General features: G+C 32.9%; 1 protein-coding gene across 1 annotated transcript; it reads left to right on the top strand.

Moving 5' to 3' along the window:
* Window positions 1-504: 504 nt before the first annotated feature.
* Window positions 505-26,982, top strand: LOC126741438 (WD repeat-containing protein 75). The gene is made up of 11 exons (XM_050447844.1): window positions 505-676; window positions 775-979; window positions 7,781-8,313; window positions 8,454-8,703; window positions 8,761-8,945; window positions 9,001-9,158; window positions 9,218-9,424; window positions 12,352-12,534; window positions 12,590-12,756; window positions 12,816-12,998; window positions 26,819-26,982. Exons 1-11 carry the CDS (start codon window positions 603-605, stop codon window positions 26,933-26,935), a joined length of 2,262 nt encoding a protein of 753 aa, XP_050303801.1. The 5' UTR covers window positions 505-602; the 3' UTR covers window positions 26,936-26,982.
* Window positions 26,983-27,343: the final 361 nt, after the last annotated feature.

Genomic DNA, 27,343 nt, shown 5'->3' with positions numbered 1-27,343 from the left:
AATGTTACTTCACAAATATTAGAAAGGTAGGGTTTTGGTTCAGTTTTATTTAGTTTGAATCGGGAAGAAAAGTCTCTTACGTTCGTCTTTACGTTTGTGCGTGATAGATAGGTCATTTCGACCTTGTATTACCGCAAATTATTATTTAATAAGCTAAATTAATATGTCTTAAGGGACTCATAGTACATTTTGTTTTTGTATACATTAAATGCGACATTTTGATTTAGTATTTTCTCAATATTTGGCAGATATGACAAAAATGTTATACTGTTTCGGGCATTTCTACTTAACATACGACTTTATGACTTAGTATACTGATCAGAATAATTATACCGGTCCCAAATATGCAAAAATCTGTACAGAACAAAAATTACGACCTCTTGTCTTAGCACGGCAGAATAACAACCCATCTCTACTTGATAGCAACACAGTTCCCTTTGTACACTTGACTCGGTTGCTTATTTACATGTTGCCAAATTTATAAAAACACGTGCCCTGCTCTACATGAAAATACCTAATAAAATAACCTAAAAAAAAAATTTCAAAATATAAATAATTTTTTCTTATTTTTTTAAGGTATATTCGTGTAAACAATAAACATAATGGATATTTCAGTAACATTTAAAGGCGGAGGATCATTTGTAAATTTAAAACCTGCATTTTCAGCAACTGGGGAGTAAGTTATTCAAATAACTATTATTTTTTATAGACACCTAATATCTTTTAAAGGAAACATGCTTTACCTTCTATAACTCTAAATTATCTAAATTTCAGCAATGTTTTTGTGGCATCCAAGAGCTCAATTACCCAATACAATACAAAGACTGGGAAACAAGTGTTTGAGTACACAGGATGGGAGAGCGATATTGTAGGCCTCAATTTTAGTACCATAAATAATTTAGAATGTATAGTAGCTTGCTCTAAAGATGGTAAACTACTTGTATGGTCCATAAAAAATAAGATTAAAGTGGTAGAATATGTAAGTATATAAGTTTAACATAGTTATATGAATCTTGAAGAGCCGATTCCAAGTAGCCTGGTACAGGTATACAGAAACCATGAATAGAACATGAACAAACATTCAATAAGCGTTATATTTAAGTTAAAGGAAGTATTTAAATTATTAGGGACATAGAGAGATATATGAACATAGTCGCAATACAACATACCAGTAAACACTCCTAAGTTTTCTCAAATTTTTTATAAAATTACTTCAAAATAATTATAGAAAATAGTGTGTATAGGGTTGTTAACAGTTTTTACTCCCTGTGGGTGTTTATTTCATCGAAAAACGTACATATTAACCTAATAAACAAAAGTTTTCATCTGTAATTGTCCTGCGCCATCTTTTGTGTTTACATTTTGAGATCATAGCTCTGTTCCAGTTTCATTGTTCGTTTCATTATTTATACTGACATGTCAAAGTGTTTTAAATGTAATGCGGATTGCATTTTAAAAGAGGACAAAAATGCACTCTTCAGATATCCATGTGACATCTGCGAGCAAGTGGTGTGTAGAAACTGTTCAGGTGCTATGGCTTTGGAGATCCGAGTTATCCCATCAGTAAGTCGTGTTTTGATTCATATCTGCACAGATTGTAGGCTCTTAGTGAAAAAGTTGCCGCTTCTTAATGGAAAAATTGCACATCTAGAGGCTGAAGTTGAATCCTTAAAAGGCGAAGTTAACAAAAACAAAAAGTCTGTTATGGAAGCAACTGAAACTCTTCGAATTTTGAAGTCAACTGATAAAACCAAAGCTTTGGAGGAAAATTCGATTGTGATCGGTGGAGGCAAGAATTTCTCTGAAAATCAGAAACTTGAAAATTGTTTTAAGACTTTCACTACTACTGTAGATCAGTCTTTGAGTGAAATAAAAGTTTCTATTTCCGCCAATCTAAACAACATAGGGAAGCAGCACACACAAATAAGTGAGCCAATTGACAAAAATGATACAACCAAGAATCTGGAACATCAAAATCAAACAAACTATGCATCAGAGATACCTAAAAGGCCAACTCCAACATCCAAACTGCTCAAGGCCTAAAATACTAAAATGAATGAGCTTATATTTGTCAATGATGATGTGCCAAAACAAAAAGACACACAAGTTAGTAGAAATCCACCTAGTAGCAAGACTAACCTATCCAATGCATCATCTGGAAAGATATGCACAGGTCCAGAGCAACCGAAGTTACACGTGGCAAATAAAAATATTGGTGAGAGAATAGCTAAATTAACTTGGATTTATCTCTCCAACCTGGATGTGAACACTAGTCCCCAAGATATAATTGCAGTCCTAAACCCAAAATATGCTGGTGTTTATCAGTGTGTAAAACTTCAGTCAAAGTATAAAAACCCAAATAGCGCTGCACTTAAACTTGGAATACCTGAAGAGCTGGAAACAACATACCTTTCCGAAAGCTTTTGGCCGGATGGCTGCTATGTGGATCGTTTTAGGACACAAAGCTCAGTGGCTTCTCATAAAGCTAAACCACCTACCAGTGGAAATTTTCACAGGAGAACCCAATACCAACGCAGAAAATAGTTCTAGGAATCCCCACTCCATCACTGCCCAAAGAAGCTGACCCTCACCCAGCCATACCTAATTGTAAGCACAAATTAAATATAGTTCATATAAATCCCTGGTCTTTATGTAATAAATTTTCAGATATTAGGCACTTTATAGAAAAATCTAAGCATGATATAATTACAGTCTCTGAAACATGGCTTAACAATAAACTCCTTTCTGAATCTTTTTCAATAAAAAATTTCAAGTTATATAGAAAAGAAAAATACTTGCATGACTTAATTCCAGAAGTGATTTGTACCTGTGACGTCTTTATATGTACAGGAGATTTTAATATTAATATTTTAAATAGCACCACTGTAGAATGTAAATTTTTATATAATATTTTATGACTTTTAATTTGACTCAAATTATTGATAAGCCTACTAGAATAACACTAAATAGTGAATCTCTAATCGACCTCATCTTTGTAAATAATATTAACCTAGTCAAGGATCATGGTGTGATAGCCTGTGATCCAATACAGACAGATCATGAGGCTGTATTCTGTACTATAAAATGTGATAAACTTAAGCCGATTAAGACTATGATATATAAAAGAGACTTTACACTGACTAACTCTGAAGAATTTAAATATTATTTAGAGCATCTAGATTGGCGTGAGTTATATAAGACTGACGATGTTAATACTAAAGTAGAAATACTTAATTCTAAACTGTTAGTTTTGTTTGATATGTTTGGTCCATTAAAGCTGAGAAAATCTGGAAGTACCAGCCCACCATGGCTAACCCATAATCTAAAAAAAATTATTGAAATGAAACATAAAGGCTTTAAAAAATATATCTCAGTAAAAACTGCTTCTAGTAGAACTTATTATATTGATTCAAAAAATTATGTCAATAAGGCTATAAAATTAGAAAAGAAGGCATATTTTTCCAATGAAATAAATAAATGTAAAGGTTCTAGTACATATTTTTGGAAAAAAGTTGCTAATTGGAGAATTATTAATAATGAAAGAAAAAAGAAAGAAAGAAAGAAAATGTGCTATATTACGTAAGACAACAAAATCTTGTGTACAAGCATCCTAAAAACTAAAAAATTCCAAATTCACTTTAAATTTCAAACAAACATAACTTCTAAAACACTTTACCATAAAATTCACACACATTACCAAAATTAATCATAACAAAACAGATTGAGAAAAAAAAAGCATCTTTTTGATAAATTTCATTAAAAAATAAGTAAAGCTGTCAATAAAACAGAATTTAGAAGAAGTAAATTACATTATTTAACAGGAAACAAAACTAAAACACTAAAATGATGTCAGAGCACAGGTTAAAAGGTATCATTAAAAAAATCGTCAAGGCTATAATATGCCCTGGATAATAAAAGTGATTTTAATTCCTTTTTGAATCTCTTAACTTATAAAATTTGTCTGATACATAGAGGAACATGGTTGTAAATTTTTTTGCTGAGGTATATAAGTGAGTTCTTCGTGAGGGAGGATGTAGGGATTGGTAAGGGAAAATCGTTAACCTGGCGAGTCATATGACCAGTGTTAGAGGGAGGTTTAGGACATTTATGAATAAGAGTAGCTGTTTCTAAGATAAAAAGAGAAAAAAGAGTTAGGATTTTTTGAGATATAAAGAGAGGTTTACAAGAATCTCTTAACCCAGCGGAACATAGGTATCTAACTGCCTTTTTTTGAATCACAAAAATTATGTTTAATAATCCCTTGTTGCTTAAACCCCAAAAAGGCAAGCCATAACGAAGGTGGGACTCAATAAGAGAAAAGTACACTGAACGTGCAACTACCCCTCCCAGCTCATGCCCCGCCATTCTTACTGCAAAGCATCCAGAGGATAATTTTGATGCAAGATTTAGGATACGATCTTCGAAGCGAAGGCGACCATCAATGGTAATACCAAGGAACTTACAGCTTTCTTTGTTTTGCAAGGGGGAGTTTTCACTAAACATAAGGCCCTGAACGTCACACTTAAATCCCATAATAAAGGTTTTGCCCACATTAAATACAAGCCTGTTTGCAGCACACCACTCCGATAAAATCTTAAGATCCTTAAACACCTGGGCTCTAACATTATCAGAATCTCTATGATTCCATAAAATGGTGGTATCATCAGCAAACTGAACCACTTTGCCCTGCAGTTTTAATGAACCCAAATCATTTACATAGAGCAAAAATAATAGTGGTCCTAACACTGAACCCTGAGGTACTCCAGTTTTAAGGGATCTGGAATCGGATAAACATCCAGATACTGTAACTCTTTGGGTACGATTAGACAGATAGGATTCCAGCCATTGCAATGCCACACCTCTAAAGCCATAATTATTGAGCTTAGACAGCAGTATTCCATGATCTACACAATCAAATGCCTTGGATAAATCGCAAAACACTGCCGCCGCGGACTCTCCAGAATTTAAGGACACATAGACACTCTCCAAAAAGCCGAAAACAGCGTCATGAGTCCCTCTTCCCGTTTGAAATCCAAACTGATTTGCAGATAAAATGCAATTATGTAAAAAAGATAAAATTCTGATTTTTGCAAGTTTTTCAACTATCTTGGAGAGGGTAGATAATATAGAAATTGGACGAAAATTAAAAGGCTCACTCACATCTCCACCCTTATAAAGAGGGATAACCACTGCCTCCTTCAAACATGCTGGAAAGATGCCATTATGAAAGGAATTGTTTATGGCAGAAGCTAAGGCATTCAATGCTGAGTCAGGCAAAAGGAGTAGTAATTTTGATGATATTCCATCAGGTCCAGCTGATTTATGGTTTTTTAAGCTTTTAATTGCATCTCTAACATCAGTAAGGCTAACAGGATAAAAGAAAAAAGAATTTTGAACTGACACTTGTTGAATATAATGCAAAGGATCAATATTAGTATTCACATCCTTGAGCAATAAATGAGGAATATTACAGTAATAATCATTTAAACTATTTGGTCTTACTTCTGGTTCTGAAACTTTCTTGTGAGAATGCCTGAAGTCATTTATAATTGACCAACATTCTCTCTGCCTATTTGAGGACATATTCAAGCGGTCACTATAATATTTAACCTTAGCTGCTTTTATCGTCTTTCTATATAGACTACGATATTTCTGATGATAAAGAATAATGTTTGCATTAGTTGTAAACGAATGTAAACGAAAATGAATTTACTCCCATTCCAAGTAGCATTAAAGAACCAAATATAATAAATAATTATGTTATAGATAGTACACCTGCTGCACAGGTTGATCCTGTTCTTTTAAATGATTTTCTCAGCTCATCTATAAATTCTGATCCATTTACATTTAGACTTGTAACAGAACTTGAGGTGCTTAGGGCCTTGAACAGTGTTGGGAGCGGTGCGGTTGCGATAGACGGAGTTTCTATACGCATGTTAAAATCTTGTATTTCGACGTGTCTAGGCCCTCTTGTTAATATTATAAACTCGTCTTTCATGGCTGGCGTTGTTCCTGATATCTGGAAAAGGGCTCTCATAATGCCTATTCCTAAAGTATCCAGCCAAACTTCTGTGGGTGAATTACGGCCAATTAGTATACTGCCAACCCCATCCAAAATAATGAAAAAAATTGTAAAAACCCAAATACTAGATTATCTTCTTCCTAAATGTATAATACCTAAATATCAATGGGGATTTAGGACTAACCACAGTTGTGCCACGGCCTTGTTGAAAATAACTAGTGATATCGCAAGGTCCTTTGATAATGGTCACTGTTGCCCAACAGTGCTCATTGACATGACCAAAGCTTTTGATACTTTAAACACTGATCTTTTAGTAGCTAAATTAAATCATTATAACCTAAAGGCTAATGGATGGTTTGGCAGCTATCTGGGAAATAGGGAACAGGCAGTAAAAATTACAGATGCTGAGGGAGCAGTGAGGATCTTAAGCTGGATGGTTGTGGGCAGGGGTGTGCCTCAGGGCTCTATCCTGGGGTCACTTTTATTTACACTTTTTACATCAGATTTGATTCAACACATAAAACACTGTAAATGCCATATGTATGCAGACGATTTACAAATCTATAGTTCAACCCCGGCTAATGAGTTGTCCACTGCTTTAACCTTCATTAATGATGACCTGGAGAGTATCTCTCTTTGGGCAAGTCAAAACTCCTTATTTATTAATTCTAAAAAAACACAGGCTATATTGTTTTCTAAAAATGAGATAAACTTAGAAACTGCCACAGCTGTAAAACTTAAAATTAACGATTCTGAAATTAATTGGACTAATCAAGTAAAAAACCTTGGTTTGCACATGGATTGCAGGTTGCAATTTGATGCTCATGTTTGTCAAAAATCATATCACAAACTCAAAATTCTGTATGAATTCAAAAATGTCTTACCCCTAATTAGTAAAAAAATTCTTACTGAAAGCCTAGTACTTAGTATATCTGCCTACCTTAATATGGTATACGGTCCATTCCTAACTGAAATTAAGAAATATAAAATTTAAAAAATACAAAATTCATGTGTGCGGTTTAGTAAAGATCTTTCACGCAGGGATCATGTTAGCATATTTCAGAAATTTATACTTTAAATATGGCAGAGAGAAGATTTGCAAATCTTAGCAGTCTAGTATATAAAGTAAAAAATCTCAAAGAGCCTGCTTATTTGTCGGAGTTTTTGATGGGTCGTGGAGATGCCCATTCAGTAGATATTCGCCATAAAAATATTTTTTCTATTCCTCAGCATCGCACTGAATTTTTTAAATCTTGTTTTACCTACACAGGGTTCTATACTTATAATATCTTGCCTGTGAGTTTTAAGGAAGTAAGCCACACTACTTTTAAGCATAAAGTTAAGGACTATATAAGGGATAGCAATATATCAAATAATTTATTGTGACACATAATTATTTTACTGAATATATACATATGTATGAATAAATAGGTAGGAATATTAGCAGTCTTAGTTTTAGGTTTAGATATTTAAGCACGGTGGTTATTAAAATACGCGTAGCGGTACTTTCCACCTTTGTATGGTATGCTTATTTTATGTCATACAATAAAGTTTATTTTATTTTTATTTTTATATCATGACATATGGAATTAAAACTTTTATTTAATCTGCAGGGATTTCTTTAAAACATCTTGTCTTCTAATACTGATAAATGAGATACTTACGGGAGTTTCACTATGCCATAAATAAATTAGAAAATCAAGCAACCATTCAAACAAAAATGTATGTATTTCATTTTATTTATAATTCTTTTTTCAGAAAATTCCAAAAAATACAATTTTATTCTTCAGTCTATTAACTTCGAGTTTAACAAATGGCTTGGACATATTAATTGCCTACAATACAAAGAAACGACAAATAGGCTTTGCTGCCTTAAACACAAAAGAATTAGAGCAGCAAAGAGTGTGTCTAAAAATTACTAGAGAAGACTTTCATATAGATGTAAGCAAGAAGAATTTCTTTTCTGTAGTCTCCAAGAATGTAGTTCATTTTGCTACTTGGAACTCAGTAAACATTAGTTTCTATAACATGGCTGAAAACAATAGAAATTTTACTTGTGTTGCATGTCACTGTGAAGAACAAATTGTGCTCACAGGAGATGATACTGGCAGAGTTATTCTATGGCAGAACATTTTTAAGAAAAAATCACAAGCCGTGTTTCATTGGCATACACTGCCAGTAAAATGTATAGCATTTTCCACATTGGGCAGTTATTTTTACAGTGGAGCTGATGAATGTGTACTTGTAAAATGGCAGATTGATAATCCCAATCAAAAGAAGTTTTTGCCAAGGTAATTTTTTTTTTCATTAGATGAATCATAGTTCAATATCTAATTTGAAAATATTAATTTTCTGATAATTTTGTACTACACATAAATGACAGCATAATTTATTATTAAAGCATATAATTTGAAACTTTTTTCCCTATCAGACTACCAGCAGGTCTTGTCCAATTAGCAGTATCAGAAAATAATGCATATGTAGCAGTTGCAACCTCTGATAATGCTATAAGAATAGTTGACTCTCAGATGAACCAAATCTGTGTGATTCAAAATTTGGTGTTGGGGAGCCACTATGAAAGTGGAATGATTTATGACCCAATCACTAGAGCTTTAGTGATGAATGGGAATGTGGGATGCGTCCAGTTTTATTCACCAAATGATATGTCTTTGCTATACAATGTAAGTATAATTTAAGCTTGTTCTGCCTGATTATAGTAAATTAGAAATGGCTTTAAGGTTGATATAGTCAATCAGAATAAAATTACAAATGAAAGGGATTGTAAACTAGAAAATACTGATGTTAAAAAGATTGCTTTAAGTAAAAATGGAAAGTGGTTAGCTACTATAGAAGAAAGAAAAGAAAAAAAAATCTGTAAGGAAGTCAGGCTGAAATTCTGGACTTTTAATAGACAAAAACAGATGTAAGTTCTCAAGGATCAGAATACAACCAGACAGTTATTAATGTATTATTTTTAGGTATGAGTTAAATACTTCAATAGAATATCCTCATGAAGCTACTATAACAAGTATAGCACTTCAACCAGTAACATCAGAAGACAGTTTAAAATGTATTACTGTGGCGGATGACAGAACTTTTAAAATATGGCAATTAGGTGAAATTATATCTGTTCATAGTAAGTAGGATTATATCGGATTTTATTTGTTAGTATGTAGTAAAATAATTTTTTTTTAGGAACAGGTTTAATTTGGAATTGCATAAATGTAGGAACATTTAGGGATATTTCTTGTCATGGTTTATCATTTTCCATTGATGGCTCTTTGTTTGCTGTTGGTTTTGATGCTATACTCACAATATGGGCTACAGATGGTTGTGAATTAAAGAGTTCCTTGATACATTCAAATTTTAAGGAAAAAATTAATTTCATACAATTTGGACAAGGTGAGAAGTATATTTACTGCATTATACTTTTAAGAGTCATTAAATAGAAATATGCTGAAAAGTCTATTGGTACATTAAAAAGAAAATTAGTTTAAAAATCTATTTAAATATTCATATTTTGAATCCTTTTAAACTAATAAATTATATTCGATTTAACGTACAATTCTGGTTCTTTTTTATCCAACAACTTTTTTCTCCAATACTAATTAAGAAGTTTATAAGAAATATATACATCTATTAAATAGATATACCTAATATAATATAATAAAAATATCTTAATTTAACAATTGAATCGATGTAAGCAGAAAGGGCACATGTAAAAAAAAACACATTTTTGGGAAATTGATAAAAACTGTTTTTTTATCAAATTAAGTAAAATTATTAACATTTATTGTTATAATTGATTTATAGTTTGAATAGCACGATTTGTCTCCTGATATTTTAAATTTAAAAATTGATTTTAGCTCCCCCAAAAGACTTTGAAAGAATTGACATGTGCCCTTTTTGCAAATAATACTATTTAGTAAATTTGAAAAATATTTATTTTTTTTAATTCAGCTTTAGTTATGTAAAGTACAAGTCAAAAATAAACAGGTAATTTCAATAGAAGAGTACAATGTTTTGGAAAAACTAATCTTCGGATCACTCATTGACTGTTGATTGTAGGCCACTGAAGAATAGCATCAAAATATGGTTTGTGTTCTTCTGCAACAAAAGCAGTGCATTTCCTTATATGCTCCATTTTGTTGGCATTAATAGAAACTTTTCCTAAGGAATGCGCAAGGCTCGTTGGCAAAGTTGGACAGGCCATTCCAGGTTGTGATAAATTAAATGTATGTGACACCAAACCGTCAGTAAAAGGATAGGCTTGAACAGTGCCTTTTTGTTGGGATGTGTATTTAAAACATGAAAAAGTGCTTATTTGAAAGTTGACCTTTTCGTTATGAGGAAAATGTTTTGTTTCTTCAGAGACACAGGTTTTTTTATAAAATTTTTCCCACCAGTTTTTGAAATCTAATACGTCACTTGTTGCAACCTCTTTGACTGAAAATTTTGTATTATTTTTTGTATTGGTAATAATAATCGTGGAGATCTCGTGAATGGTGCATATTCTATCATGTTTCCGTAATTTTTTTTTCACCAGCATTCATTTCGTCCCTGTCATACAGGAGAAACGAATGCCCCCTAACTGGGAAAAAGTGCCAAATCATGCTAAATTTACCAGAATCTGTGACTGCCAAAAGCATCCTGACCATAGTATGATTCTTGTTTTGGCCCCAGCAGTTATCACTGTGGAAAGATGAAGCTCCGATTGATTTTCCTTGAATTCTTTAAGATATTTGAGAACAAACGCACAAATTTCGTCAGCTGTTTTCTTTGCCTGTCCCTCGTGGTAAACGTACATCCTAGATTTATTTGACTTAAGAATGTGAATACAAAAGACGGACACAGTAAGCTGCTGATAGTAAAATACCTCCCTCACCCACAGGCGTTGTGGGTAACTGGACATTTTGCATAAAATCGAAGGCCAATGACAGAACTTGGTCTTTATTTTCCTTTTCTCCAATATCTTTGGTTATTTTGGAATAAAATTTTTTAGCCCTTCGTTTGTGAACTATCAATTCTGCGATGGCAGTACGCTTGGCCGTGTCATTCAAATGTTGGTCTTTTATTTTGTTATTTAGTAATTCACAAGTCGAACAAACATCAACTTGGTCTTCCGAAAGAGAGATTAAAATTTTCACGGAAAAAGCATCTATAAAATGAAAAGCTTACCTTTTGGTTTGGATACTTCTCTAGGTAAAGCTGATGCATTTTTGTCAAATTTAGCTAGCTATTCAAATAATGTTTTTCACGTCCTGAATAGTGGCTGATTTTTGTAGGAAATGATTGTATGTGTTCCTTTACACAATTCCGGATTTCTTCTGAGAAAGTATGAGCACTTGTCATTTTTCCGCGTAAGTCATTCGGTGACTTGCCTCGTGAGGATAAGGTGTTAATTCTCCTGATGCGTTTGTACGTGATAGCATATAAATTCAAAAATGCTTTAACACAAATCTCTACTTTGGAACTTCCTTTAAATGAGTAGTACTTGAAACTTTTTGATTTGGGTTTATTTTTGTCACCTGGGCGAGGACGCCGCTGCTTTACTTCCTTTGTATCCACAAGACCCTGTAGAAAAATGTCTTGTTCGTTTTTAGAGCTTAAAGTATAAAATCGTTGAAAAATCGCCAATCTATCTGCATCAGAGAACTTTTCAGAGCATTTCATTCTACAACTAAGTAATGAAATTAACCGATGTGCCAAAAATACTATAAAAGAACCTAGCTGCAAAGGACTCCATTATTAATTTTTTTCTCACAAACGTCTCTTCCTTTACTGTTTTTATAAGACTTTCCTTCCAATCTTGCCTTTTTCTGTATGTTGCGAGCATACTTAGAAGGCTCAGCTTTTCGTCTTTTATTAGGTGTTAATTCAGAATTGTCATCCATGTCAAATGAAACTAAAACCACGTGCAACTGTCCCCGAAGTAACCTACAGATTAACTGAAGTCGGATTTTTGCTGATGACGTAAAACGCACGACAAACACATGTTGACCCCACCATTTGAAACACTAACATTTCGCATAAACGGCACATGTCACTGACGGACGGATGCGGACTTGTGCCCCTTGCATATATCCGTGCATAATCCGTTGCGTCTACCATAGGAGAACACATTTTATGGCAATTTGTCAGAATATTGACTTGTGCCCTTTCTGCTTACACCGGTTCAATTATGTCTTAATCTATAATGGAGATTTCAGTCACACAAAAAAGTTTTGGCTAAAAACTTTGGTAATTTAATTAGAATTATATAAATTAGAAGACAATTTTGCAATTTGTTTTTGAAATGTATACCATTTTACAGCTAATGGCATTTTCAGGTAATCAGTGCCATCTGGTAGTGTCAGCGAGCAAAAATCAGCTAAGTGTATGGAATATTCTTTCCCTTACAATTACTTGGGTTGTCAGTTTAAAAAATATTAAACTATTAGTGTCAGATCCGTTGTCCACTTATATGATGGTTGTGTGCAAGTATAAAAGCGATCAAAGAACTTACAACAAAAGTAAATATACATTGAACAAAAAAAAAGATACTGTTTGAGAATTTCACTCTTTTAGTGATAGTTTTTGAACCTTCTTCATCAAAAATTCTGTTTTCTACCAAGGAAATTAAAGGAATTTGTGATAAAATTATATCAGCCGCTTTTGTGCCCAGTGTCTACAGCAATGACACTAGATTAAAATGGTACGAGAGGACCAATTTATATTTTATGACAAATAAAAATGTAAGTAGCACCTAGTCTAATTCTTCTATTTTTATACGTCCTTTTTTACTTATATGTAGGAATTGTACTGTATAAGTAAAAGCGAGGAACCACGTCAATATATGGAGGATTCCAACCAAGATTTGTCAGAAGAAATGTCAGTGTTTAGCAAGATGAAACCTCATGTTGCCATAAGTCAAGTTCAAAAAGCTTCAAAGTATCATCAGTTTACCAAGAAAGAAGGAGTAATGACTTATAGGGAGGTGAGTAAAGTGATAGTTCTATATTTATTTTAATATAGAGTATTATTGTTGCTAATTTTTAATTAATTTGTTTACTATTTAATATCACCATCGTAGGTTCATTGTTTTGTCCTGAACTTCCTATTATAACAACTTAAAATTTTATTCAAAAATTATTTCTACCAACTTTTCACAAATTTCAAAAATGTCTTAACCCTTTCATCCCGGCTAACGCATATGTGCGTTGCTTACTGACTTGCGAACAGGACGGCTGACGCATATGTGGGCAGTGTTGCCAACTCTATGAAATGGTATTTCCCATAAGGACGGACGAAAATTCCCTTTTTTTCCCACGAATTCTATAGCATTTTCCATTCAGTGTGCAGAGTGCAGTCAGTGCAAGCAATTGGAAAACGGAATAAATACAGACAGACAAGAGGGAGGGGTTTGGAATTTTGGGACTAGCCGGCCATGAAGTCTGCAGTCTGGCCATTTTCATTTACCGACATTTAAGGAAGGCTTAAAAAAGCGTTAAGTCTTAAAACACTTAAATTAAATTAAAGGCTTAAATCCTCCTTAAAAATGTTGGTGAAAATGGGCATTAAACAAACAAATATAATTCTGGAAAAATTTTATTTTATTTTTTAGTTTTAAAAGAGTACAAGCTTTGATTATGTAAATTCAAATGTGCTTTAGTAACTTGTAAATTTGTAGAATCAATATTTTTTGATTGCATGGAGCTTCGAAAGACAGTTACAGCATTTAAGGTATCATCGGATAAAAGGTTTCTTTTCTTATTTTTCACTTATCTGTTACTATAGAAAAAATCCTTCAGCTTCTGCATTTGAATGCGGCAGGGACAATATTAATTTAGCGACAATACTTAAATTACTAAATACAGGTTTTTTATCAAAACCCGTTGCTTCACTTCCAAAATATTTCTATGGGTAACTTGACGAGTTCATTCTTTTTATTTTCAGGAAAATGAAAAGGTAAACTCTGCCACTCAAAATCGAGTTTCTCAACATCAAGTATATTATTGTATTGCATAATCAATAGCTCTAACATCTTAACCCCTCCCATCTCTCTGCGCTAAATATCCAATGAAACATCAGGTTTTAAAAATTGAAATTCTCTAAATATAGAGTTTTGTACCGGCATGCGATCCTTCAGTTCTTGAGTGGCAGTTAAATAAAAATTCAGACATTTAAGACGAAACTCGTGAACTAAATCTTTGGGTTGCTGTTTTAAATGTTCCATGCAAGCAGCACCCAAACAAATATTTTCAATGGGAAGTAAGTGTTCTGGGTGTTTCAAATTAATGGTTACACATTTATAGACAAATTGGGGTCTTAAAAAGTTTTGCGATAGTTGCCTTAAAATTGTGCAACACCGTTCGTACAATTGATCTATCAAAATATCACGACTTTGAAAGAGCGCGTTAAATGAATTAAAATAATTTAACACAAATGCTAAAAAAAAAAAATAACTTAATAAAAGGATTCTTCATGTCCTCTAAAATAGTGCTTGCTATTTTTAATTGATCTTCGGCAAGTGCTAGAAGGAAATAATGTTCCAAAACGTCCCAGTTTTCGAGAATTCTTTTAATGCACTCATGCAGAGAAAGCCATTTCGTTGATGATAGTTTTAATATTTGATTTTTTTCTTTGTGAAAAAATTCTTGAAATTCGCATAAAACTGCGCAACGCTTCGCGCTGCCAAAAATGTAGTTGGCAATATTGCGAATTAAATCCTCTGGACTCCGTGGTAATTCAGCGCACGCTTTGCTAGCCATAATTGCGCTAGTGTGGCATATGCATCTCAACAATAAAGCATGCGGAACTTCCTGTTTTACCCTTGAAAAGAAAGAATTGTTTTTTCCTACCATTACTGCAGCTCCATCTGATGCTACACCAATAATATTATTAAAAGGTATGCCCTTGTCAATGAAGCATTTTTTACTGCTGCAAACAAAGCAGCTGAGAGAGACAGAGCAGTCCTTAGCATCTAGTTTTATTAGTTCCAATAACCTTGTACAGACTTTGAATTGTTCATCTGCATATCGTACCTAAAATTATTATTACTATAAAATTAATTAAATGAGAAGAGCATGCACATATTTTTGATGTTAGTACAAATTTATTTTTATTTCTTTTTAACAGATTTATATTTTGTAGATCAACTGTAGTTTTTTTTTGTTTATCTAAAAACATTGAATTGACTTTTGCAAAAGTATTGTACTTTTTAATACTAATAAATAAAAAAATACATTTACAGATACCTATAGGTATAAAAGATAATTTTAGATAAATATTAAAATTCGTAGATAATACTTACCAAAAGGCATAATAATTTAGTATCACTAATATTAGTTGATTCGTCAAGAAGTATTGAAAATTTCTGCTTACGTAAAATTTCAATAAGCTCTTCAGTTTCTACTTTACACAGTACATTTTTAATTATTTCCGTGCACTTGGTTCGATGGAGAGTTGCATCTTTTATAATTTTGGAATCTGGTATATATGCTTTAAGAATTTTAGTAAGGTGGTCCACATTTTGAAATGCTATATTATGCAGTGGCGGCTCGTGACATTTGACTATGGAGGGGCGCGCAAATCCAAATAAATATATACTTCCTAATAAATAAAAAAATATAACTGGACGTACCTAAGTATATGTTATAATATCTGAGACATGACGGTTTGCAGTCATCATGGTACAATCACAAAAAGTTTGCACATAAATGTCTTAATTTGGCAATCAAAAATAAAGAACATTGTTACAAAACAATCGCATTTACACATCACGGAACCTCGCACGAAAATATTTTTGCCACCTCTCTGTGGTTTTAAAAATAATAACAAATAACTTTAAAACGTGAAGAAATATTATACTTATTAATAAATGTTCAATAGGTACTTAAGCTTCTTCTTAAAAGTAAAATCTGCTCGACGGTCTTTCATATTTATAAATCTTTCCATTACTTTTTCATAAAAATTGTTTATTTCCATTACTAAATTTCTATTGATGGACATTATGGCGAAAGCATTAAGTCTTTCATTAAGCATAGTACTTCGCAGGAAGGTTTTTATTCGCTTAAGGGTGGAAAAATTGCGCTCGGCCTCTGCAGTTGTCATTGGGGTTCATAGCTCCAATATTTAGTGAGAAATCTGGTCTTGAGTAAATGACTTCTAGTTCAGTTCTTAATCTAATTTTACATAATATTGGATAAAAAGTAACTACATTATCTCAAATATCCACTGGAAAGGTCTTGTTATATTTTGGAGAGCTTCTTTATTGAACAAGTTAGCTGCTTGAAGATGACCTCGACAGTCAGAAAAGATTTTGCGCCTATTCAGACTGAAAGACCAGGCCAGAAATTCGAATGTAGTGAATTAAGGGCCACCTATCTTTTTAAGGTATTACTAGGTCCCGACCAGACATCACAGGATTTGATATACTACAGATTTTTGATTATGATTTTCATCAAAATCAAATTCGTCATCTTGCCCCGTTCGTCAACTTGCCCCACCTTACCCTATATCTAATTCGGTGATATCAAAACTTTTTGAAAAGACTATTTGTCTGAGATATATTATAATAAAAATTACTCATAAATAGTTTATACGAAATTCAGGGATTGTAGGAAAGTAATTCGGGAAGTTAGTACTACTTTATAGAATCACTTCTTCGTTCGAGACTATAAAAGTTAACTATTTAACTCAGAGTGAAATGTACCTAATTGGTGCATAAATGCTATAAATTTTATGACTTAACAAGTATAAAAATTGACTTCTGAATTGCTTTTATTCGATCTATATGATACTGATAAAACGGATTTCAGAACTGAAGCGTATTCTAACTTTTTATTTATAATTGCATAAAAGACAATTTCAACGTAGAGGTTTCCCTAAAAGACTACAGCTTGTGCTAATAATATGTGCACGGGATTTTTTAACCTCATTAAATTACAATGCAATTTCAACTATGACACCAAAATCCGTTAACGTTTTTTGTAGCTAAAAGGCAACGTTTAATATTAAATATTGAAATAATTGTTTTTTAAACTGTGGGAAACAACTTTACGTTTATAGCGATTTAGCGGCAAGCTATTACGATAACACCTTTTAATAATACCTCTTAAATTATCGCAATCACCTATATTCTCTATGGGTCAGTTTAAGTTTAAATTATCGGTATCCAAAAGGGAATACAAATTTACTACTTCAGCATAATAATAAAAGCAAGTCGCCCCAGATTCGACCCTTTTGGAAAACTGAATAAAACAGTATATTCGGCAGACTTATATAAATAGGATTAAAAATGTGCAATGAAAGATGGAGATAATCCGAAAGCAACAAGTCTCTTAAGCAGAATGTCATGGTCAGGTTTGTGAATGGCCTTAGAAAAGGCTGGGTAAATCACAGCTTCAGTAATATATTGTGTATTTGTCAAATGGTTATATACTGATGTGAAAATTTTTATAAAAGTATGTATATTTATACTTACATTACAACTTATATTTCTATATACACTGACCGCCTAAAGTTCCGCATAAATTCGATAAAAATTAGAGACATGATCTTTTGAGAAAACGCCGAAAATTCCGAAATATTTACATTTAAATAACATATTACTCTGAGTTATTGCAAATAGTTAACTTTTGTAGTCTCAAACGAAGGAGTGATACTATAAAGTAGTACTAACTTTCCGAATTACTTTCCTACAATCCCCGAATTTCGTATAGACTATTTATGAGTAATTTTTATTATAATATATCTCAGACAAATATTCTTTTCAAAAAGTTTTAAGATCACCGAATTAGATATAGGGTAAGGTGGGGCAAGTTGACGAACGGGGTAAAATGACGAATTTGATTTTGATGAAAATCATAAGCAAAAATCTGTAGTATATCAAACCCTGTGATGTCTGGTCGGGACCTAGTAATACCTTAAAAAGATAGGTGGTGCTTAATTCACTACATTCGAATTTATGCTTCAAATTGTGTTTACTAGTTAGTCGTTATAATATTGCCGTACAGTAAAGTAAGTTTATGTGCAAAAAGTGTGGTCAAAAATTTGCCTAATTGATGTTCATTTTGTTGCTAGGACCCAATAGATTAACAATGTAAGTAGCACAAAGTAGTTTTATTTATTGTTTGTTTCATTTATAACAATTTTGTTATAAATTCTCTTGGGGGCAAGTTGACGAACTCGTCATCTTGCCCCAAAAAGTTTTTCTTCAAATATTTTTTTTACAGATGGTGCGTAACTATAAGAGAAAAAGTGAACGCCGTTCGTGATCGGAAGATAGTTTAATTGCTGCGATTTATGCTGTTGAAAACTGAAAATATGGCAGTTAATAGAGCAAGCGTTGTTTACGAAGTGCCTGAACCAACATTGCGGTGGTATGTTAAGAAGAATAGGGAAAACGAAATGTTACCAGAAAGCGGCGGCAGATTCAAACGTACTTTTACAGAAGCACAAGAAATTGAACTAACTAACTATATCAATGATTTTAACATTAGATCATTTGGTATTACCTCTTTGCAATGCCGAAAACTTGCCTACGAGTTTGCTGAAAGAAGCAATATTTCAGACCGTCAGTTCAACAAAATTCTAAAGCTGGCTGGTAAAGACTGGTTAATTTCTTTCATGAATAGGCGCAAAATCAGTCTGAAGTCAGACCAGGCAGAAAATCTGTCCTTCGCTTGAGTAACAACTGTATCACATACCTCTTTTGCAATAATACTTCTCTCTCTTCGGTATCGCTAACGAGCGTGATAAAAGCCGAGAAGATGGGTCGTCGAGAGTAGCTTTTCGACCAAATTATGGACGCGGATGTGAGCGCGCCCCACGACAAATAGAGGAAGCTATACTCTATTTCAGAAGTGTATAGAGCAATAAACTGGGGAATTCCGTTCTGTTTGGCTACATTTCGTGGTAGTTCATAGTGCAAAAATGGGGTCAGGTAATATATACAGACTATAAATACTTTTAAATCATATTTTAAACGTTAGTAGTCACTGCTACGCTGTAGTGTAATCACAATATTATTATCCCAATATTTAAAAAATGGAGGTATTCAGTCCAATGAAAAGATGTACTAAAAATTCTCCACTATCGCTGAGTGAAAAAGTTATTATTTTAAATGTACATGATTGCATAAAACACGATTACCCTAGTTTTACTGTGCAAGAAATTGTTGAAAAATGTTCTCGAATGAGTGGAATTGGAAAGTCCACCATTTTCAAATTGTTGCGGGAAAGAAAAGTAGCAGGTCAAGTGGAATCTCCCAAGCAAAAGCCAGGACGACCTACAAAAGTCCTTGATGAAAATGCTAAATGTATAATTCGAAGAAAAGTTCACTCTTTTTATTTTAAAAAGGAAATACTCACCCTAGACAAAATTTTAATGGAGCTTGGCCGAGATGACAGTATTCCGTTGATAAGTAGAAAACTTTTATGGAAAACTTTAAAAAATATGGATTTTGCCTGGGAAAAGCATAACCGCAAAGCACTTTTACTGGAGAGCGACGAAATTGTTTGTTGGAGACGACAATACTTGAGAAGTATCAAGCAGTACCGCAGGGAGCAAAAGAAAGTTTTTTATCTTGATGAGACGTGGATTAACGAAGGTTATATAGTCCAAAAAATGTGGCAAGACAAAAATATAATCAGTGCTCGCCAAGCTTTCATAGAAGGCCTGTCTACGGGTATTAAAGTACCTTCGGGAAAAGGAAAAAGACTTATAATCACACATATTGGAAGCGAAGAGGGATTTTTAAAAGAAGGTCTGCTAACCTTTGAGTCGACTCGCACAGGAGATTACCATGAAGACATGAACTCAGACGTTTTCGAGGACTATTTTGGTGAAATGATAAAATTTCTTCCGGCTAATTCGGTGGTGGTTATGGATAACGCAAGCTATCATTCACGGCGAATAGAGAAGACGCCAACTTCAAGTGCAAGAAATTATCGATTGGCTGACTGCAAAAGGTATTGCGTTTGAAGCAAATTTGATAAAAAAAGAACTGCTGGCAATAGCAAACTTACACAAAACTCGTTTCATGAAATACGCCGTGGAAGATATAGCCGAAAAATATAATATAACTGTACTGCGCTTACCGCCATATCATTGCGAACTAAATCCTATAGAACTGATATGGGCGCAGGTAAAAGGATTTGTAGCAAGGCAAAACACGACTTTTAAAATGAAAGATGTTAAGCTACTGTTTGATCAAGCCATTACGGAAGCGACACCAGAGAATTGGCGAAAAGCAGTCCAGCATGTAATTAAGCAAGAGGACAAAATGTGGGATCTTGACAACCTCATCGATCAGACAGTCGATCCTTTAATTATAATGTCAAGAGGTGATGACAGTTCGTCAGATGACGAAGAAGACTACAATCTATTATAATTTAAAATTGTTATACACTGTTCAAAAAGTGCCAGATCCAAAAGTGACATTTTCAACTGTTTTACTCTACATATTATGTTCAATAAATTTGTGAAAAAAATATATTATTCCATTTAAACAAAAGTAACGTTCTAAAATAAAATAGCATTTAAGTACATTAATTATAAGGTAAAAAACAAGTCCCAGTTGCACGCCTTTGGCGAACCGTTTTCAATGTTTATTAGTGGGTAACAATGGGCAAAACTCATAAATTGACCCAAAACCGGGTGGCACTACCTGCAATCAACGAAAAGAAAGAATTTTACATTGAAACTAATACCCAACTAAGGTAGTGGCATAAAATATTGGTGGATCACCAGGTACCACTTTTGCATACCTAATGAGGTTTTATTGCTCTACACACTTCTGAAATAGAGTATAGATGAGCTGTACCTTGCGCGAGACAGAGAGCGGTATACGTAGGATGCCAGGACCACTTTGGTTGATAATTTGAATATCGCATTATCTCCTATAGTACGGGCGCTTGTGTTATACGTTTAAACGCGGGTTGATAAAAAATATATCTAATATAATTAATAATTACTGCACACGAGTTTTATATTTAAAATAAGTAATTTTTAATGAAATTACTGGGGGGGCGCGCGCCCTTGCGCCCCTATTAGCAAGCCGCCAATGGCGATTACACTTTAAACAATATATTAGAACTAAAAGGCATCGTTTTGGAATCAAACTCTTTGTGCTATGCGATAGCGAGACTGGAATTATTTTGGACTTTATAGTTTACGTGGGTGCAGAAACGAAAATCGAAAACGTAAAGGGACTTGGAGTTTCTGGTTCAGTTGTGGCTTCACTTTTACAACCTTATCTAAATAAAGGCCACTCACTGTTTATGGAAAATTATTATAGTAGTCCTGCACTTTCTACATTTCTTTTGGAAAACCAAACTAATTCTTGTGGAACCGTACGTCCTGAAAGAAAAGTAATGCCAGATCTTTCTAAAAAACTTAAGGAAAAGGGAGATATTGTTTCAAAATGCTCAGATAAAATATTATGCCTAAAATGGAAAGATCGAAGGGAAGTTCACATGATTACTACCTTTCATGAAGACCAAATTGTCACACTTGACAAAATAGACCGTCAGACGAAAGAATTTAAGAAGAAACCAGAATGTGTTGTACATTACAATGAGGTGATGGGTGCAGTGGACCGGTCAGATATGATGATTAGTTCAGTAGATTGTATAAGGAGTAGCACGAAATGGTACAAAAAGCTGTTTTTTCATTCTATAGATATGTGTTTGCTTAATGCACATGCAATGTTTTTGATTCAGAATACTAAGAAGAATCCTTTAGCTACATTTCATTTAAATACAATTTGTCAGCTGTTACAAAGGTAATTTTATTTTCATCTTTTTCATTTTGACGCTTCTTTTCATTTCTTCTTTTACGTTTTGTACAACTCAAACCTCTAAAGTAAGAGCAAATAATTTAACTCAAACTAGACTTACTGAAAGACATTTTCCAAGTAAAGTAGCTGTCAACGACAAAGGCAATGATGTTGGGCTATGTATTTTTCCATGTTTTGAGATTTATCATACGGTAGATAGATTTTCTATAACTACTTCATTATAAACTGTTTAGAATGCTATTTTTGTTTCATTTATTGGTTTACACAATTACAAATAATTTAGATATTAATGTAAGCTTTAAAAACATAAATGTAACTTGATTTCTTTTAGATAAATAATAAATATCAAAAAAAGAAAAATATAATTGCGACGCCTATGTGCGTCATCCGTCTCCCAGGCATGCTATTTTTTGCCGTCCATGCGGCATAACAATACATTCTCGTACCGTATTGAAAGGGTTAAGAGTCATTTGAGTTGATGATTAAAAATATTGTTTTTGTGACATATGGATAAGATTTACAGAAGGATTACAGATAGACTTTAGTCCAATTTGAAACCTTTAAATATCTTTAAGACTTTGTGCATTTCAAAGAACAAAAAAAAATTAATATTAAATCATATTATAGTTAATAGTAATTTTCGTTGAACCTCGAAGCTAGTTTTATTCTGGTCATTATGAAAATTAATAGAAATGTATTTAAGGGTTATTCTTAAAAAATGACCGGATAATACTAGTACAATTGAAATTAAATAAATTCGTTTTAAAATGTTATTTTGATGAATAAATCCAATAAAAGTAAATTAGTTTATAGAATGACCACAGTGGTCCAGCTGAATAAAATATATTTTGGCCAAATTTTCAAAAAAATTATTTGGGTGGAACACGGACGTGACATGCCACGACCACGGACATGATCTATTTTCTTGCTAGTACAAAAATTTTAGTTTTAAATTATAAAATTAATGCATTTTAATAGATTTAAATAAAAAACATGATTCAAAATGAAACTTTATTCTTTTAATGATTTTTATAACTGACAGTAAGAAAGTAAGTAATCTTATATAATTTATAAAAATGTTATAAACAACACTTATTTGCTAAAACAAGTTTGGGATGGAACTTAAATTTTTAAAAAGGTATTCGTCTTTCTTCTCAAGATACTCAGGAGGATCTAATACCATTTGAATTTCCTGTTCTTCAATGACAGCTATTTCTGGTACTTCTGGATATTCAAACGTTTTAGTTCCAGTTTTTTTGAAAAATTTAACAGTATATTCTTTGTTTGAATCTACGGATAATATACATGCCACATAATGTCGATAAATTTTTTTTCCCAACAATTTCACAACAACAGACATAGTTTTTTTTAAACTGGTGAATCTGGTCTTCTTGAATTTTTGAAAGTGGTATATCATCACATCCATAAATGTCATTGTATTGTAGGCGTTCGTGAACTGGTGACCAGAAATTATCGTCGTCATCATCATCCTTTCCATGTTCCAAAATTTTATGAGATTTATACACCAATTTGTTGTAGTTAGTGCAAGTTGTATGACAATTTTGGCATCTCAGCCTTCTAACATAGATGGTGTTCGGTTCAGTACGATGCCATACTAACTGGTGGGCTCGCAATGTTCCTTTAAAACTTGGAATGTCATTTGGAACCAGTTTGTCCATTTCGATAAAGTTTTGGTCATCAATCGGTATAATGTGGATCCCTTTGCAAGCTTGCTTAAGTTCTTGAATCAGTATTTCCAAAGTGGATATATCTTTTCCTCTTCCTACTAAGCTATCCGCAGTGCGCTTCAAGCACCCGCCGACACCATCTGGCGCACCTTTTCCATGCCCAGCTTCACTAAAATGCCACACCATATTTTCAACGTTAAGTACTTTTGTTAGATGTGAAGACGCTAGGTAAAACATTGATTTATTGCGATACTGGGTCGACGGCCCATCGCTGCAAAAATGAATGGTTTTTAAATTTGGAACATTTTTTTTTACTTCCTGTAATAGCGGGTCTAAATGTGCACAAATCTCAGCAGGGTCATGTCTTAAACAGTTAGAAAGGGTGCAATAAGACTCAGGTTTCATATCGCCACCATAATAGATAACACAGGTGTGTAAACTAATTTGCTGCTTTTACGCCCCAAAGTGAGAAGCCTGAACTTCGGAAGCATATTTTAGGACATAATTTTCTGAAAAGTCCATGTGGATTAGTACTGTTGTATCCGACAGTGACTTTTTAACTAAATCAATTGCAGCGTACTGGTGATTTATGTTACAAATATGTTGCATAAATCCGTTTAACGTGGCTTTAAAAATATTCACTAGTTCTTCTTTGGTGCAAATTTTCGTTAACTTGACGGTCTTCGAACATATTTTTTGCTGACCCTTAATATCAACTTCATGTCTCTGAATAGCCCACGTTTGATAGAATATTTGTTCGTTTTTTTCATAATGATTAAAATTAACGTTTGTATCTTTGCACCGCTCACATGCCCGTTCGAAACATAATTCTTTGGGAAATTGATCACAGCAAATACGTTTTATTACCTCATTCATACTCGATTCGTTAATAATGGAATGTTTCTTAAGACTTTCCAATATAAGGCCCATATTTGCATGCTGTTTGCACAAATACGTCTCTCTATTCTTATAATTGAGAGACAAAATCCAAAATGGACGAAATTTGCAAAATGTCGAATAGCTCAACTTTTTAAAATTAGGGTATAAAGCTGTATACTTTTTGTGAAGATTCAGAAGCGTATCATTTAACAGCCGCTTCTGTTTCTTAACTTTGTGTTTTGTAATTGTTTCTTTTTTTCCGGCTGTTATTCTGCTATTTTCATCTTTTTCTAAAAAATGTCTGACTTTCATTTTTGTCATTAAGATTCTTGCTTCTATATCTTGCTTGTGTATGTGCTTCTTTCTTCCATCTGATGTGAGCTTCGCCAAATGTGTAAGAAATTTGTATTTTTTTACCACTTCACCATTAAGCATCGATAGAAAATAGACCTTATTTTTATTTTTGGTTTCCCGGGAAGTTTTCTTTTACCTGCTCTTCAATCACTTCAGCAAATAAAAGTTTTTTTTTTACAGCTGAGGGTACCGTATATTTTTTTAACAAGTTGCTGACGTTTGATTTAGGACTTTGTATTTTAGAAAGGTAACAATGATTTGCTCTGCTTGCTTGGGTTTTATATTTATTCACGCGCTTTTTTAGGGTATTTACTAAGAGCTCCAATTCCCTAATCTTTTTTTTTCATTGTGTTTCGGTTTTTCCTCGCTAGTTTTTGTCCTCTTATTTGTTGAGGAGTAATGTTTCTCGATCCGCTTGGCCCAGGAATTCTTCTAATATCGGTAAAGGGCTGGATGGTGGGGTGTTGTATTTAACAAATTTATTTTAATTTTCAGCGTGTTTTTCGGCATCTTTTTTTCTCTCCCTATAACGTCTTGATCGATTTCTCCAATTTTTTCGAATTTTTCTTTGAACTCGGTCACTAAACTCTTGAATAGGGCGTCGACTTCGTTTTTTTCGTTCCCTATCTTTTCTTTTCTCTTCTTCATATCGCACAGGATCAGCTTTAATTTTTTCTCTTGCTTTGCGCATACTTAATTTCTTCGCTTCTCTTCTTTTTTCTAGATCTCGATCGCATATTGTCTTTGTTCTAGCCATTTAATACCTTAAAAAAAAGTGTTTTTTAGTTGATGCATTAGTGGGTTATCTAAAGCTACGCAATAAATATATTTTATAGATTATAAGCTCATAAAGAAAAAGTTGTTAAAAATACTTTTAATGTGTATAAATAATATTTAATTGTCCACGGAATCACGTCTATAGCCAACTTGTCCAAGTTGGACAAGTTGGCAATTCATGATACACGGACGTGATGGAAAATTGCCTTTTGACAGTTTAAAATTATAGATTTTTAGGTTAGGTTACAAAACTTCTGTGCAACAATGGTTATTTGTGTTTTTCTTTATGATAATACGTATTTAACATTAATAAGATTATTATCTTTACTTTTTTGGCTGCTCACAGACGTGATCACAGTGCTTGAAACAACAGGTATCACTAAAAAGGGCACTAAATTTGCACAAAACGGTTTCACTTGCGACATCAACAAAACACTGAGGGCAAAGAAGTATAAAATTACTAGAGCGTCAACTAGGAGGCATACTTTTAAGAACATATCGCACGCAGATATTTTGATTTTTTGACTTTGTCCACGGACGTGACGATTATTTGGTGACAGCAATAAAAAATAGTAACACTCTTAAAAGTTAAAACTAAATCTTTTTGAGTATACTTATACTTATTTTTAATTCAAACGTGGTTTTGAAAATGTACAAAAATTAAGTAAAATTTTTGTTCGTTTAGTTTAATGACACATGAAACTAAAATAGGTTTGTTGGTGACAGTCCACGGACGTGACATATCACGTTCTGTGGTTACAAAAAATAAGGAAATATATATTTTTTATTTTAATTTTGTTTTATAATTCTTTTTATTATAAAGTAATATAAATATTTATTACATAAAAAGAAGAAAATTTCTTTTGTATAAAGAATTTTTCTAAGGTTACGTAATTTCCGGCAGTTTCAGAAGAATGACCCTTAAATAAAACAATTAATTGTATTTTCATGTGGTTTGAAAGTTTTATGATATTCACTCAATGTTTTTTTTAGTAATAGTAATAACTCTATTAACTCTAATAAAGAATGTCTTAGTAAACAGTCATAACCAAAAAGTATCATAACCAGAATCTGCCTTACTGTAAAATGAGTATATTACATTTTTGTATAAATCGGTATTTCTATAACCATGAGATTTAATTAAATTATTTGCGATCAAATTATAACACTAGGGAGGAACTCAATTTGAGCAATTTAGGAAGATTATTTCCTTAGAACATTGAACTACTTTCAATGTTACATATTTCTTACTATCTCCCAAGTATGAAATAGATAAAAAAGATACTATTAAGCTTAATTTGCATTATTTATTTTCAGTTTCTCGAAACGCCAATAGAAACTCTTCCTCCAATCAGGTTAGTAGCAGCGTCCCTTCTTCAGAGTTTAGTTCTTCAGCGAAAACTATCCACAAATTTATCATTGGGTACTAAATGATTATTCATTATTGTTTTGCTTTTTAATAAAAAAAAGGTTTTAATCAATATGTATTTTGATGAACAAGTCCTATCCAATTATTATTTGTCGGACAGGGATGCATCCTCCTGCACTTCCTTTACAACACTTATTACAACATAGAGTGCGAGTCTGTAACTTGGAATAAATTCGATAATAAATAAATGGATTCGGGTGTTCGGAAAAAACGCTCGGACACGTCAATTGAGATTGTAAGTTGCGCATTTTTTACAATAAAAAGTTTTTCTAAAGGGTGTGCCATGTAGGCTGGCTAATACCAACTTTCATATTTTAAATGGGACACCCTACATATGTTATTATATTTTTGGATTCTGCACAAAATTCCAAACATTTTGATATATCACATGCCATACCTTTATTCACCTGTTT

This window comes from Anthonomus grandis, chromosome 1 (assembly GCF_022605725.1).
Source record: "Anthonomus grandis grandis chromosome 1, icAntGran1.3, whole genome shotgun sequence".
Classification (NCBI taxonomy): Eukaryota; Metazoa; Arthropoda; class Insecta; order Coleoptera; family Curculionidae; genus Anthonomus; species Anthonomus grandis.
Note: the sequence above shows the minus strand (reverse complement) of the source record. Positions and strands in the feature narration are given on the sequence as shown.

Coding starts and splice junctions, on each gene's coding strand:
- LOC126741438 (XM_050447844.1), top strand. CDS start 603: ATGGATATTTCAGTAACATTTAAAGGCGGAGGATCATTTGTAAATTTA. Junction 8,704..8,760: donor ATATGTCTTTGCTATACAAT/GTAAGTATAATT, acceptor AATGGCTTTAAG/GTTGATATAGTCAATCAGAA. Junction 9,159..9,217: donor TGAAATTATATCTGTTCATA/GTAAGTAGGATT, acceptor ATTTTTTTTTAG/GAACAGGTTTAATTTGGAAT.